Source organism: Rhopalosiphum padi, chromosome 2 (genome assembly GCF_020882245.1).
Source record: "Rhopalosiphum padi isolate XX-2018 chromosome 2, ASM2088224v1, whole genome shotgun sequence".
NCBI lineage: Eukaryota > Metazoa > Arthropoda > Insecta > Hemiptera > Aphididae > Rhopalosiphum > Rhopalosiphum padi.
In genome coordinates this window covers 24763581-24778972 of record NC_083598.1, presented here as the reverse complement: position 1 = coordinate 24778972, position 15392 = coordinate 24763581, and the positions used below count along the sequence as shown (strand labels likewise).

Genomic DNA, 15392 nt, shown 5'->3' with positions numbered 1-15392 from the left:
GTCGTCGTCGTAGTCGTTGTTATATTATATATAGGTGCCGCGTATATAGCCGGGTACCCTAAACATTAGCGCCGCCGCCGATGACGGCGCTCGATGGGAGGAGAGCGAGCGGGAGTGAGAGAGAAAGATAGAGCGTGAGTGAGCGAGAGGGAGAAAGATACGACCGCGCCGACGCTTATTACCCTTTGGGATTGCTGTGTGTGTTTTTTTTACGTTCCATGCCGCCGCAGCGCTGTGCCGTTTCAGTGCGAGGCCTTAGCTCGCGTTCGGCCGGCGCGCGTGTACTTCCCTCGACTCCGACGACTTACGAAGTTACGATTACGACTCCGACGACTTACGAAGTCACGACTACGGCTCCGAAGACGGCGACGACTCCGGCGGTGGTGGCGGCGTTGGCGTCATAATAATCATCGCATTATTTGTTTTCACCTCCCCCGTCGTCACCGGAGACAATACTGCTGTATTGCAGTTGTCGCAATCGTGATAATTCGCAGGTAAGACCATCGAAAGCACATATCGTACGACAGTACCGCGATTTTCGCATTTGACTGTGTGTATTGGTCCTTTAAAATTCACCGCACCTATTATATGATATTATTGTAATATAATATTAATATAGTTTTTCGCGTTTAAAACTTAAAAATCAGATTATCAAATATACTCCAAAAACGTTTCAAAGATACATATTATCACGTAGTTTTATACAATACGTGAAACGGTTTATAAACGCTACGCAAGCGTGTTCGGCGGTGGACGCATAGGCGTGTAATGTAATGATAAAATATATTATTATACAATATACGATGTTACGCACTGTGCATTTTCGGGGGGAAATTGATTTCGCACGTGGGCGACGGCGAGACACGCGCGTGTATAAGAATATTGCGTTCATGCTGGACGCCGATGATAAGACGTAGGAGTGACGACGCCGCGCCGCTAGAGCTGCAGACTTGTCAGCGGTGGCGGCGTTCGTATTAATGCTATCTGGTAAATGCACCACACCACGATGTGATGTTCTGCGATGTACCAAATAAAATGGAATGACGTTACGGTACGAGTATATTATAATATCGTCACATAGTGTGTCGGCAGAGTGGAAAATTGATTTTCTCATCTTTGCGCGTGCCGACGATGGATAATGTGTGGGCGGGCAGCCGCGGAGGGCTGATATGTTGAGTCCGCCGCGTGGATTCAAAATAAATTAATCGTTAAAACGGACGAATACGTGCCTGGAATGAGAGCCCGAGAAAAAAATACATTTTTACAAATCTATACGATAGTTTTCGACCAAACGGTAGGTTTACCGGCTATATAAATTATATGTCTACTAAACGTATAAGTCATTATATTATAATACATACATCGCGAGAAATCATCTCGACAGTGTTGCGAGACAATATAGGTACATAATTTACTACATATATATTATATATTAATGGCATACGTCGTGTATTGTATGTGTAAATATAAGTACACAAGATGTCTGATTATTAATCATTAACTGCTTTTATTCGTTGAGGTAGGTTTCAAAACGCTCTGACAAATGGTTTCATAAGTACGTACTATTATTTAATATTTACTATGTTTTTTTGTACACATTTATTAATATGGTACTCGGATGAACAATTTAATGAAAATATAAAATATAGTAATAATATTAATCTAGTATTAGTTGTGTTTCAATATAGGATTCGATTAAATTATTGTAAAAAGCTAGGTATAATTCTGGTTTCAGAAAACTGGATAAATTCTGTAGAAAATGCGCTGAATAATTGATCGAAATATGACCTCGCAATGGCCACTCGAGTGATATATATACTTCACTTGTCTACCGCAGTACTTAAGAATCCTAGCAATATGAAAAAAACTTATCTTGTCAAACTACCTGAAAGTACATGAACTGTAGGTCAGGAACTAACAAATGGGTAGGTACATTATTATTCATTTAAAAATCAGTACGAGAGTTTTAATAATAAAAAAAAATGAACGTTTTTAATTTAAAACTTTTTAAATGGTTTTTTAGAATTCAACAAAAAATATTTATAATTTATAAAGGGGACAAAAATATAAATGCATGTACATTCTAAATTTTAATACCGGATATAATGGGTAAACTACCTAGTACCTATGTATATTGTATATAAACTCATATATATAATGTTTCTAAATTATACAGTTATATACACCATGTAATATTTTGTGATAAACTACAGCTTATTTTAAATTTCGAATAACCATCCTACGCATCGTATGTTCCACTCCATTAACAATGAGCCCTCTAATATGTTTTAACCTTAAATATTAATTGTATTTTATGTATTTTTTCTTTTTTTTTTGGTAGATATAATATATCTGTTATCTAATAATAACAATTTTTATTTTGTAAACTATGTTATATTATGTACGACAAATTTAGTATGTTTAAAAAACATATATCTCATATAATCAACATTTAAACTATTAAATTTAATAATGTTTCACAAAAAAAGAAATTGTAAATTCTTTTTATCCAACAATGACAAATATCAGCTCTGTGAAAAATTATGGTATTTTTTTAATCATTCAAGTATTTGACCCTTTTAATGCGTAATTAAGTAATAATAACTGAGATAATCTGTATCCACAAAAAATTTGTTAATTGGCTGAATTAACTAATTTACGTAGTATAATAATATATTATATTTAGAAGTTTACTACTACTAATTGTATTATATGTGTACGAATGTAATGTATACACGTAATTTAAAAACTGATTTTAGTATCATAATATGAACGTATCCATAAACAACGATTTATAGTATTTAACCATCTAATAATTTATTTCAGTATGCTCGATATACAGGTAAGCCCAGGAAAATAATTAAGGTACATGTATGTTATAAATGCATATTGTTTAATGTATATATATTGCGTAAATGAGCATATTTATTACAATATAATATGAAACATACAGTCGATACTAATCCTATTATTGCTGTAGCACTGATCATTTCCTGGTTTATAGGATCTATACAATAATTGTATTTGTTCTTAAATATAAATTCATGACCAGTTTAAATTCTGACAGGCTTGATGAATATACTGCTATTATATAGTGTATTGCCAATATGTATTGGCTTTAAAAACGATCTGTGTATTTTTTTTTGTCGATATCTAGCATCACGTTTTGGAGTTAAAAATGTTTTTCCAATCTTAAATATTGAGTGGTTTTTTAGTTGGTTTTCAATAACAAAAAATACTTAAACGTTTGAAATATGTATGAAAAATAATAGAATAATTCAATATTATTAAAAAATATTTAAATGAGGTAGGCTTTTGATATAGCTTTAACCAATATAGTTGAATAAAGAATTCATGCATATTATAAGTAAAAAAACAAAAATTATCGATAACAACCGCATATATTTTATTGAAGTCATTATAATCCATTAAAATTAAATGCCTGTATAGGTCACCGATGTATCAGAATAGTAAATATAGAGCATATTATAATATTCACTTATTATTAAATATTAGTTGTCTTTCATTAGACTTTCAAACTATAACGTGTAAAAAAACAAAAAACAAAAAACGATAAAACCTAACAATTTACCAGAAATAAAAATAAATTATATTTATATTTTGTACAAATTCTACATTATAATTATAAAACATATTTTAATAGTTCAAAATATAAAATTATAAATATAATATTACCTTTCAAAACTTATTTCTACATAATAATGAAAAAGCTACCTTATTTTATTTTTTGGATAATACTGATTAACTTTTGCATTATAAGCTGTTTTAAAAAAAAATTTATAAATTATTTTGAAAAATTTACCAACTTCATTTTTTTACATTCATTGGAAAACATTTTATATTGTCAAATGGTAGTACATATTTATTATACTACTTAAAATGTGTGAAATTTTTAGATATAAATACATTTTTATAAAAAAACATTGCTACTTTTTCTTTTATTGCTTAAATGTCATCACTATTTTTCTAAATTTTTATTGATTTGGCATTTAAGTATTAATTTATCTAAATTTTAATCAATGAAATACTATAAATATGATATTTTTTGTAAAATAAAATTCATAGTTATGAGTCATCAAATCAATTATAAATTACTGATATTTCTTAGTTACGGTTATTAATTATTTAAAACTTTTAATCGTGTTAAAATGATGAGTGATTTACAAAAATGAAGTCATTGATAAACATAAAAGCTTTAAAGTACAGCTAATGATACGATACCACAATAATTTCCTTATGGTTTTTCTAAAGTAGAAATTATTTTCTTGAATACTTTTAAAAATTTACTTTTGTATTTTAAGACTTAAATAACTTTTAATTTGACATTTAATCGTATTTATATATTTAATCACGAATAGATGACTTCCATTATTTATTGGTAAGACATATTAAAATATACAATTACTTTAAAATCAATGCACATATTTTTTTTCAATTGAATAAACATTTTAAATAATAATTTAATATAGATTATATATTTCTTAAATCACAATGAATGTAAAAATAATTTTTTTCTTTTTTTATCTTAATGTTTAAATATATAATATTAGTTGTAATAATGTAATATTAAATTAGTTTTAAAATATACATTTTTGTTTCCAATGTCTAAATCGTAACAAAACATAAGTTATTTTCGGTAAAAAAAAAAAAAAAAATAGCTTAAATAGATTGATAGACATTCATATAATATTACTAAATATATAAATAGGGTAAGTATAGATAGCAGAAAACGTTTTAAATTCGGATCGATAGTACTCAGTTAACTGTTTTACTAGGGCGCCTACTACCTACTTCTATTTGAGGTCTCAGGACACTATACATTGGTACTGATGTTTATTATTAGAAATCTAAACAGTTAGTAATCAAACCAACAAATTTTACATAACTTGTTGTGTAATCCTTTGACTATTATAACGTTATTTTAAAAAGCGTTTCTTAGTTTATTAAAATAATAATAATATATGTATATATATCACGATATAAACTCAATCTTCTTATATTCCAAATACAATTACTAATTCAGCAGTTATTTTTAGTCATTAAGTAATGACAAGTTAATAAGATTTCAATTTAGACATCCATTATTACAAAATATTTTACGTGATTTAACACAAGTACGCTTCTGACAATAAAAGTCAAAATATTTTATAAACTATACATTATTTTAATATTTATTATTATATTTAATTTAATCTTACTTTATTTATTTATTTTTAATCTCATGACATGGGCTGTGAATTTAATGCTATTGCATATTTTTTATTTAATATTCCATAATATAGGTATCAAGATAACAGTAAGCGAAAGAACAAATATGGTAGGGAACAGTGTAAGTTAAGATATGACTAGGTACTTAATTTTTCGTCTAGTGATTGTTATTACCGAGACTAAATTATAAAAATTTACTCATTTTAAATTCACAATGTTTAAAGTACTTAACTATATTAAGTATACAACAATTTTAAAGCATTTATTAACACTGACTAATACCTCAGAGGTATTAAAAATATATATCATTGAACGATAAATATATCAAATATGAAATAATATAAGAGTCATAGTTATAGTTCATAGAACCGGACTTTGGTTAGGGTAGGCATACTAAAGTTTGAATAATTTACTGTTCGTAATCCTCAATAAGAAAACTAATAAAACCACAAAAAAAAAAATTAGTTATATCAATGATAATTTACTTTATTACATAAATGATTAATAACAGAAGTGTTGTAATCTTACATTAAGTTACTACCCCTAAAATATTGTTTTTAGACTCACTTTTATAATTTTGTATAAACGTGTGAGGAAACACATTTTAAGTAATAGGGTTTTGAACACATACTATATATTTGGACTCAAATATTGGAAATATAGAATAAATCTGTTGAGTGAAATGACGTAGATATATTTTACGAAAAGATTATTTTAAAATGTTTTTATTGACTTAGATAGTAATATAAAAGCTTTAAAACTTCATGCCATATTACTATTTAAACTTCTACTTCTGCTATTTTGGCGAGAAATTATAAATAATTTATGAATAGAAGTTTTGTTTTAGAACTAAAATTTAATATTTAGTGATTTTCAATCATAAATTAAAATTTTTTTTATAGACACCGAATACTACATATTATGAAATTATGTTATTATGAAGTGTAAAAACTTTTATTTTAACACAACAAAAATGTATATGAAAAATAAAAACGAACTATGAAAACACTTTTTTTTAAAACTATATTTCTTTATAAATCTAAAAACTTAACACATTATCAAATTTATAAAAAAACACAAATTATAAACTTAATATAATATGTTAGCCAATATTAGGTATTTAGAATATCGTAGAAATTTATTAATTTAAAAATGTATCAAATCCACGCGAAGAATCTATTAGTGTAAATATTAAAAAATTGACAGGATATTTTATTATAAAAAACAGGTGTATTGAAAAATCGTCATACTTTTTACTTACTATGGAAAAAACCATATTGATTCTTTTTCTTTTCCGAATATACGACCACTAAGACCATCTTATCAAACACCTATCTTTATCAGATGTTCGTTCTTTCCAATAGAACCTAAGGCTTCTATATTATCTTATCTGTTTACACCTCATCTTTTCATAAATTAAGTCTTCTCAATAGTATTTTTTCTTGTTGAGTTATTTTCTAACACTAACACTATGTGCTGCAAGACATTTTGACAACTTTATTGATAAATCATTGTATTTAAAAGAAGATTCTAAGTGGAATTTGGCTAAAAATGGGTTTGCTTAAATGTCTCTCATATTATTTGGTATTTTAATTTATGTTTCAATTAATTATTCGACACATTTAAAGATGATCTGTTTAAAGTAACAACTTTATTTAATATAGTACAATGGATCGATACCGATAAGTATATACCCTACATGTAGTTTTTGGAAAGCATCACTTCTATCATAAATAGTTTCACTTTAAAAATGAATAAAAAGTAAAAATAATTATAAAACCAATACCATTTTTTGCACAGAGTTAAAAATAATGTTAAATGTATTAGTTTACTTTTAATTTGTGTAATTTTTGACGTTTTGTCATACACTATTTTTCGGTATCATTGTATAATATTATACTCTGTACTTTTTATTTATACAATAATAAATTGTATTACTATTTGTTCATCTATTATAATATAATATAAAAATTATATCAATTATTTTATAATTGGTGGGATCCCAAAACAATAGGTATTTACAATACACGGCATTATGTCGTGTCAAAATATAAATTGAAAATTATTTTTATGATAGGATATTAGTAATGGATTGTAATTGTAAACTGTAATGGAAACTTCACAGGAACCTATAATATATATTATTTGAAATACTGAAAGAAAAGTATTCGTCTGTATTCGTTAGGAATACGCACAATCATCAGGTTCGGAAAATGTGGGTTGTTCAAATAGTTTGAAGGATAAAACGAGAAGACAGTAAGAATATTGGATTTAGTCAGACACAAGTTAACCCTAAAATTGACTAGTGAAACACAGCGGGAAGGGTGTGTCGGTCTCTCCTGATGAGAATTTAGAAAGGAAGGCGAGGTTTCAATTTCGTTTCTGATCAACCGGTCAGACTATCTGTGCTTAATATATTTTTGTGAACGGGTGTAGAATATATTATACAACATTATATTTTTGTCACAGGTGGAAAAGAATAGAACAAAAATATAATTGTTTCTATTTTAGACTCAAGACATTACTACAATATTAAACAACTTTTTATAGTGTATTATAGAATAGCCGATGATTGAATATGGAGTTTTTGTCAAATCTTGATATAGCTATCAAGCTTTTTAGTGAGTTTATTCAATCCAATGATTGAAAAAAAAAATGAAGGCAATTTTAAAATTGAAACTGAACATTGTAATAATGAGTTGTAAAATACCTACACAATACAAACGACTATGGTGTTATGTATATTTATTATACTCGCTGATAATACAAAATGTTTAACAACTGTCAAAAAACTAAAATAATTTGGCTTTTACTATGTTTGTATTTCGTCTTCAATCGCTAAAATGTACTCGCAAAATAATAAGTGACCATCACTGCCCTTGACATGTCTTTTCATTTATTTAATTAATCAAAATTTTTTCCCTCATTTTATGTCGAACCGTAATCATCGATATCGATTTCAAATAAATTATTGTTAGCAATTCCTAACCAAATGAGTTGACACTTTTACATTGTATAAACCAATCAAAATTATATACAGCAGGTTCAATCAGACGTAAAAGCATTAAAATATAATATCGTAAGAACAAAGAGTATTGCTCTAAGTATTAAATTATAATTTAACATTATTCTGGTTTGAATCTGAATGTAATACTTTTTGTTTTTACTGTTTTTACCTGTTCTGTTATCACCCCCGTTTAACCTATGCTATTTAGTGTTAATTATTATTATTTTTATTTAATTTATATCATAATATATCATTGAATTTATTATTATGCATACGTTTTTATTTTGAATACGATTTACATACTTTTACAAATATAAAAATTGGATAAACTATAAATATCAATAAATTATCATTAATTAATTAATGTAATTTTCTTTGATATAATTATTATATCACACAAAAAACTAATGTTATTATAAATATGTAACCATATACTATTCTACATTTGTTATGTTATCTAATTTTGTATTCGGTACCTAATTTAATACTATCTATAGGTCAATATCTTAATTTTGTTTTAATATGTGTATAATATGTAATGCTTTGGGCCAGTCATCGATTCCAAATTTTATTTCATGATCAATAATTTTTTTTCAGAATGTTTTTCCTGGATTAATTAACAGCTCTATCAACTTTGTTAACCCGATTAATAACGTATGGTTATGAGCATCTAAACATCTAAACGTTTAAGTTTTTAGTTTCGATTATTTTTGAAAACTCGAATACTTTCAACATATGGAATCTAAATTCAAATAAAATGAATAAATAATCATTAAGCTTATTGCCTGACTAGGCCTAGGCGTATACAAATATCAAAAATATTGAACTAAATTATCAACAAAATTTGTTACAATACTTGTTTTATTGAAAGGTGATTGTCAACACAAAATAATTTTAATTTGTAATTACTGAAGAGGTGCCGCCACTAGGTGACTTCCCATCCTAATCTCTAATTTAGAAAAACATTGTATTTAACAATTTTGTACAGATTTAATTTTCTATTTTAAATGAAAAAAAAATTTAATTTCATAATTATGCAACTACTAAAAGTGGAACTTAATAATTTGGGCCAACTTGAAAAATCGCCTTTTAAATGTATTTAAATATAATAGATTTAAAAATTTAATTCAATTTTAATCTTTAAAATTCGACGAAAGAGAGAGTTAAAATATGTCTTATTTGATTTGTAAATAAATTATTGAAGTATTTTAAATTAGAATTTTCGCAGCAAACAAATTTAAATATGAATGAAATTATATTTAAGATCTTAGCGCTTTCATAAGTTGTATTACTTCTTGTGTAACCCTTTTGTTTTCATCATGTACATTTTAAATTCGTTTGATGAAATTGTGCATGTATTATGTATAGCTAAAAAATATAAATAATAAGTGATGAAATAGTATCAGTAATATCTCAACGATTAATTCGTGCTGAATTAATTTTCATCAGTTTTGTCTAAATTATAAAAACAAATACGATTGGTGATAATTTATAACGCATATACCCGTTCAATTTAAATTTGGAATGTATCTAACAGTTGTTTAGTTGAATTTTTAACTAATAAAATCATTAAAATCAATAATATTTTTGTTGACATTAAAATCGTTTTTATTTTTTTTTACTCAAATCATTAAATTCAATACGAAATTGAAGAATTAATTGTTAAAAATATAACTACAATTGTATACTGGATTTCAGTAAATACATAATGAATTGCAAAAAGATATAATTAAGTTTGTCTTTTATTTAAATTAAACAACAAGCACTAATATATTATTAATGATAATACCCGCAAAACATATAAGCATTTAAGAATTTCAAAATATAGTATCATATGTATAATGCATCTCACACAATAAATTCCCAAAGGTGCACGTTTTTGATGAGCAACGTTGACGTCAAGTCTGACAGTTGGCCGCTAGGAAAGGATAAATAATGTCCGAGACCAAAAAGTCCTTTTCGAGCGTTTGTTATGTCCGCTGACACATTATAGACATGGAGAGGGATGGTCATAAGATAGAAAGTGAGAGAGTTATGTAGATTTGTAACGTTAACGATGAGCGTAATGCGAGGACACGGGGTGAAGTGAACAAGAGAATTCTGACATACAAATGAGCAAAACACAAGGTGAGACACGGAGAGAAAATAATAGTGGATAAGGGGAAGAGTATTTTGGTTAATGGATTTCTTCAATTGGTTCTACTCATTAAATTAAAATTATTGATCCTGTGGACTTGTCTTTTTTCCTAATGGCAGACCTATTACATTATTATACTTTTAATTTTCATAAAACAAAATGTGTTGTGTTTTTTCTATCCTTTCAACTTGTGAGATGATTCTAGGAATGACAGTTATAAAGTATTTCTGTCTTTTAAAAACCGTTTTACTCATGTAATGAAAAGTGACAAGCAACCTTAGCCCAATGTTATTTCATATATATTTTTAAGTTACAATTTTTTATAATAAGAAAAATATTTTCATAGTATAAACTGTGACAGTTCTTAATATTTTATTTCTATTTCATCTTTAGTAAGGGTAAAAACTTTCTACACTTTCATTGAATTATTAAATTATACGACGATATTGAGTGTTAACTGTAGATCGAAAGGGGACTAAAAGTTGAATATTTTACGAATGTCATTATCAAAGTAAATATGTAAATATTTTATACTTATTCCCGTAAAGGATAAATACAAAACATTTTTTTTTTTTGAATAAGTTATATCATAAATTAATACTTAACATGTGCCATACTTTGTCATATTAAGTAAGCCAAAAATAACGAATTGTAGCGACGTACAAAAAAATATCCCTTTTGAAATAATAAGGCATTTCGGTTTATATGATGTTCAACGTCCAGCACGAAGTATTTATAAAATATATTCCTTTCCAAGATCAATACTGGCTATAGTCATTGCCTGATCAATAAATCTGAATACACTTGAAATAATTTGTTTTAATTTCAATCGATAAGACTAAATATGTGAGATCAAACTTGTTGTATGTACAATGCTATTTATATTTCGTGCATACAATTTTAATTAAAAAAAATAGAATTTTTTTCTAATAAAATAAGGTTAACGATTTATATTAATGTTATTTTATAATGAACTTTGTGAAATTTATTTTAAATAAGAACATTTTAATCCCGTAGTAATTTAATCTAATATAATTAATAAAGATAAATTATATTTATTATTCTATAGTACTAAACTTGTTATTAGAACGTATTTATTATTGTGTGCGTATATCGTTAAATTATGCCAGTTCTTTGATCATAATATTCATAATTTGCGAAAAATAATATAATAAGTTTCATTAATGCTTAGATGAAATATATATATATTATGTATATCAAAGGTTACTATACTATCGCATAATTTATATATCTTAAATTATTTAATAGTTAGCCGCAATGGTAGATTATAAGTTATTATTATAATTGTATGTTCGTCTCGATTTCATTATTTAGGTTCCTACTTCAATAGTAACGAATGTTTAGTTTTGGAATGCTACAATAATAGTGCTTATACAGTTTAATATTAGGGTAGTATTTACATTATACAATATACAATTTACACGGTTGGATAAGCGTGTCGATGTTGCTGATCAAATTACATTAATTTCGTTCGATAAGGTTGATATAGGTACGCATTTTTCAGTCACCACCTACTTTTGTCATAATATTCTCTAGAACTTATCTAAAAATTCAATATTTATGAAGACGAACTGTAAAATAAAATAAGTATAAGCAAGAAAAATAAAATGTGCGTGGGGAATTATCTATTTTCTACAGTCTTGCTGACCTCTGCGAAAATCAATGTATTTGAATCTGAGTGGACCAAGGAATATTAAATTTACATTGCAATATTAATGTATACCCGTTTGGTTTATTTACTATTTAGTTTATTATGCATGTGATTGGTTAGAATGATTTTTCTAAAAGTTGCATAAACCTAATCTTACCATCAATTGAAGATTGAGCACAAATGTTATTTAAAAAGATTTTTGTTAAATATTTAGTTTCTTGCTAGTAAGTAAGACTTTCTAAATGATAAATAATACATATTTGGCTTATTTTTAAAAGTCTAAAAAAATATTATATGCGCTTTGAATAATATGCAACTCTAGTGAATTGATCAAATGTTTATGAATTATAATTATAATAGGTACCTATTATGCATTAATTAATCAATTAAACTGATATATATTTTGATATAATATACGATTATTATGTAATTATGGTTTTAAAATAAAAGATTTTTTTTTAACTTGTAAACCCTTATATTTATATGTATAAACTCATTTTTTTGTCTTACTATTTACATTTTTTTCTTTGGAGTATAATATGACAACTGATGAAGGCTTTCATACAAAATGCATGATGAATTTAAATTAGGTTAAGAGTTTGGTAATTAATCATTTAATTTAATAATAGCACAAATTAAACGGAAATAAATAAATTATTATCGAATTAATATTTATCAATTTCTCTTAACGAGATTCTTTGGAGTTACGATTGCTTTAGAATTATTAAGTTTTTATTGCTCCAAATAAATCATCGGAGTATAGTAACCAGAAATGTCTAAAAGTTTTCATATTGAATTGGAAATTTATCATAATATCAAAACTGATACTAAATAATGTGCAAGTGCCACATGGGATATTATACCCTTATATAATATTAATATTCTATCTGTTTATTATGCATACATTTATGCATAGATAACTTACGCTTGAATCAATAAGCTCCTTCGAAAGCTTTTGTTATACTATACCTTCGAGTAGGTTAACAATGGGGTTAATAATAATTTTAGATATTTTAAAAAATATGGAGAAACATTAATAATCGTTAGAAATTATGATACTTCCATTATTGACATTTGACATCCAGTATTATATGTAGGTATTGTTTATATAATGTTTATATGTTATATAACTTATTATGATTGTTCAAAATTTATTAGAATATAATTAATAAACTTATATACAGACTCGAACGGGAGGGAGATTAGAGTGCTTGCAACTTATTGAAACATTATTTTATGCTCAATATAATTTGTGTAGTTAATAAATTTAGCCTTTAATTAATTTAAAATATTCAATAAAACAAACAATTAAGTGTTTGTTTGAATATTTTTGATATTAATGCTGATTCCATTGTATGTATAGGTAACATTTTTAGAGAAATAAAATTATGTTGATTTTTTATAATATTTTTTACTGTTGAAATATAAATAGAAAAAAATATATACATTTTATTCATTTTTAAAAGGTCTATATTTATTATGTGTTCAAAAATTATACTAAATAGCAAAATCTAGTTAACATTATGTGTAGAATGAACAGTTACGTCTGGATTTCAGAATATTTTATGTATTTCCGTACCGTTTGAAGTCTACTAGACCATACTTCTATTTTATCATAATTTATGACAAGTATATTTAACTAAACCTTATTTTGCAGTTTAGTTTTTGGGTCACATAGTTTTTAAATCTTGTACAAGCCTTATTTGTTTATGCAATTAAAATTAATATTAAATCACTACCAATTATAACAATCAATAAATCATAATATCATGTTTTGCTACATAGGTGCAGATGCGATTCTAGGACTATATTTTTGTATGGGAAACAGTTGTAGTTTTATAATTAGATTTTAACTGCGAATAATATTCTTAATTTCATCCCACCCCCCTTCACACAATATTTTTCAATAAAATATTTATGCTTATAGCTTCCACAAATACCTTTAATATTAGCAGTAGATACATTATATTATGTAGCTTACAATATTTATATTAATTATAATAGGTAGATACTAAAGATTTTGAATATAAAAAATTGAGTTATCCTTAGTTTTTAAGTAAATAAGAATAATTATACTTATTTAAATAGGTATATTTCAATTTAACTGTCAAAAAAGTAATTCAGATTAATTAAAAAACATAGTAAAAGCTAAATTTTAAATTATTTAAAATTGGATTCTCATGTTTTTCATGCTTGCAAATACTTCAAGAGCAGCAGTTAGATCTCTTAATAATTTGTCTGAGTTTTCAGTATCAATATTGATAATAGTATAGTAAGGCTGTTTAATCGTGAACTCTTCATAGTAGATCTTAAATATTGTTTAACACAGTGCATGGTGGAAAAACTTTGTTAGGTTAGGTCAAATGGTCAAATGATAAAACATCTTATTTTTGTATAAAAATTATATTTTTAAAATAAGCGGCATTCGAGATTTTGGTATGGGGACCTGCCCTTAATGCTAGAACCATCACCGCATAAGTAGATCACTGTTTTCAGTGTAACAAGCTTGAACAATAATAATTATACTTATTAATAATTATCATTATATAATAATAATACTTATAATTATTATAAGTGAAGCTAATAAAATAAATATATTTTTGTCCATATGAAAGAATCATTAAACATTTTTAATGACGATTTCTAACTACTATATGTATTTTTTATAATTATGAATCTTAATATTTGTTTTCCGAAAAAAATTAAAATTAAACTTAACTACTAACTTCAGTCTGGATGTAAAAAATAGTAAAATATAAAATTGGGAATTGTTTTTATCAACAACTGACGTTAATTGATAGTGTATATAAATCGATAATTTATTTAACTATATTATACTAGCAAGTACATTATAATACATTAATATAATTATTCACACTGTAACTATTTATCATACAATTTGTAAAAAATAATTTTTACGATATAAAAAACAGAATTATTATGTTATTATGCAGTACTACAATATGGAATAATCACCAAATGTATTTTTATTTTTCAGCTATAAAAAGCCACCAAATTAAATAATATTAATGTTCACTGAACTATAATGTCCATATTACCACCTTCGCGTGGAAAAATTGTATTTGGACTGGGTATAGCCTACTTACTGGTGCAGTTTTTATATGTCAGCTATTACAACGAAACACGTCGCTTTGACAATCTGATTGCAACGACAACGCAAGAATACTTTCCATCGACCAATCCTGTGCCAATAACTCACCTCAATCTTTCCGGTATTCAAACTATGGTAAGTAAAAAAAAAGGTTCAACTATTGATATAGATACATTACATTGTAATTATAAACATCACTATAATAGTTACTCTTATGTTTTTTTAATTAATGAAA

At 26.0% G+C, this 15392-nt stretch overlaps 1 protein-coding gene across 1 annotated transcript in view; it reads left to right on the top strand.

The window, feature by feature from the left end:
* Positions 1 to 229: 229 nt before the first annotated feature.
* LOC132921932 (beta-1,4-N-acetylgalactosaminyltransferase bre-4-like) overlaps positions 230 to 15392 on the top strand; it is a 33869-nt gene continuing 18706 nt past the window's right edge. The window contains exons 1-2 of the mRNA XM_060985184.1: positions 230 to 494; positions 15044 to 15292. Of these exons, the coding sequence (XP_060841167.1) occupies positions 15092 to 15292 (201 nt within the window). The 5' untranslated portion in view covers positions 230 to 494; positions 15044 to 15091. The remainder of the gene's footprint in view (positions 495 to 15043; positions 15293 to 15392) is intronic.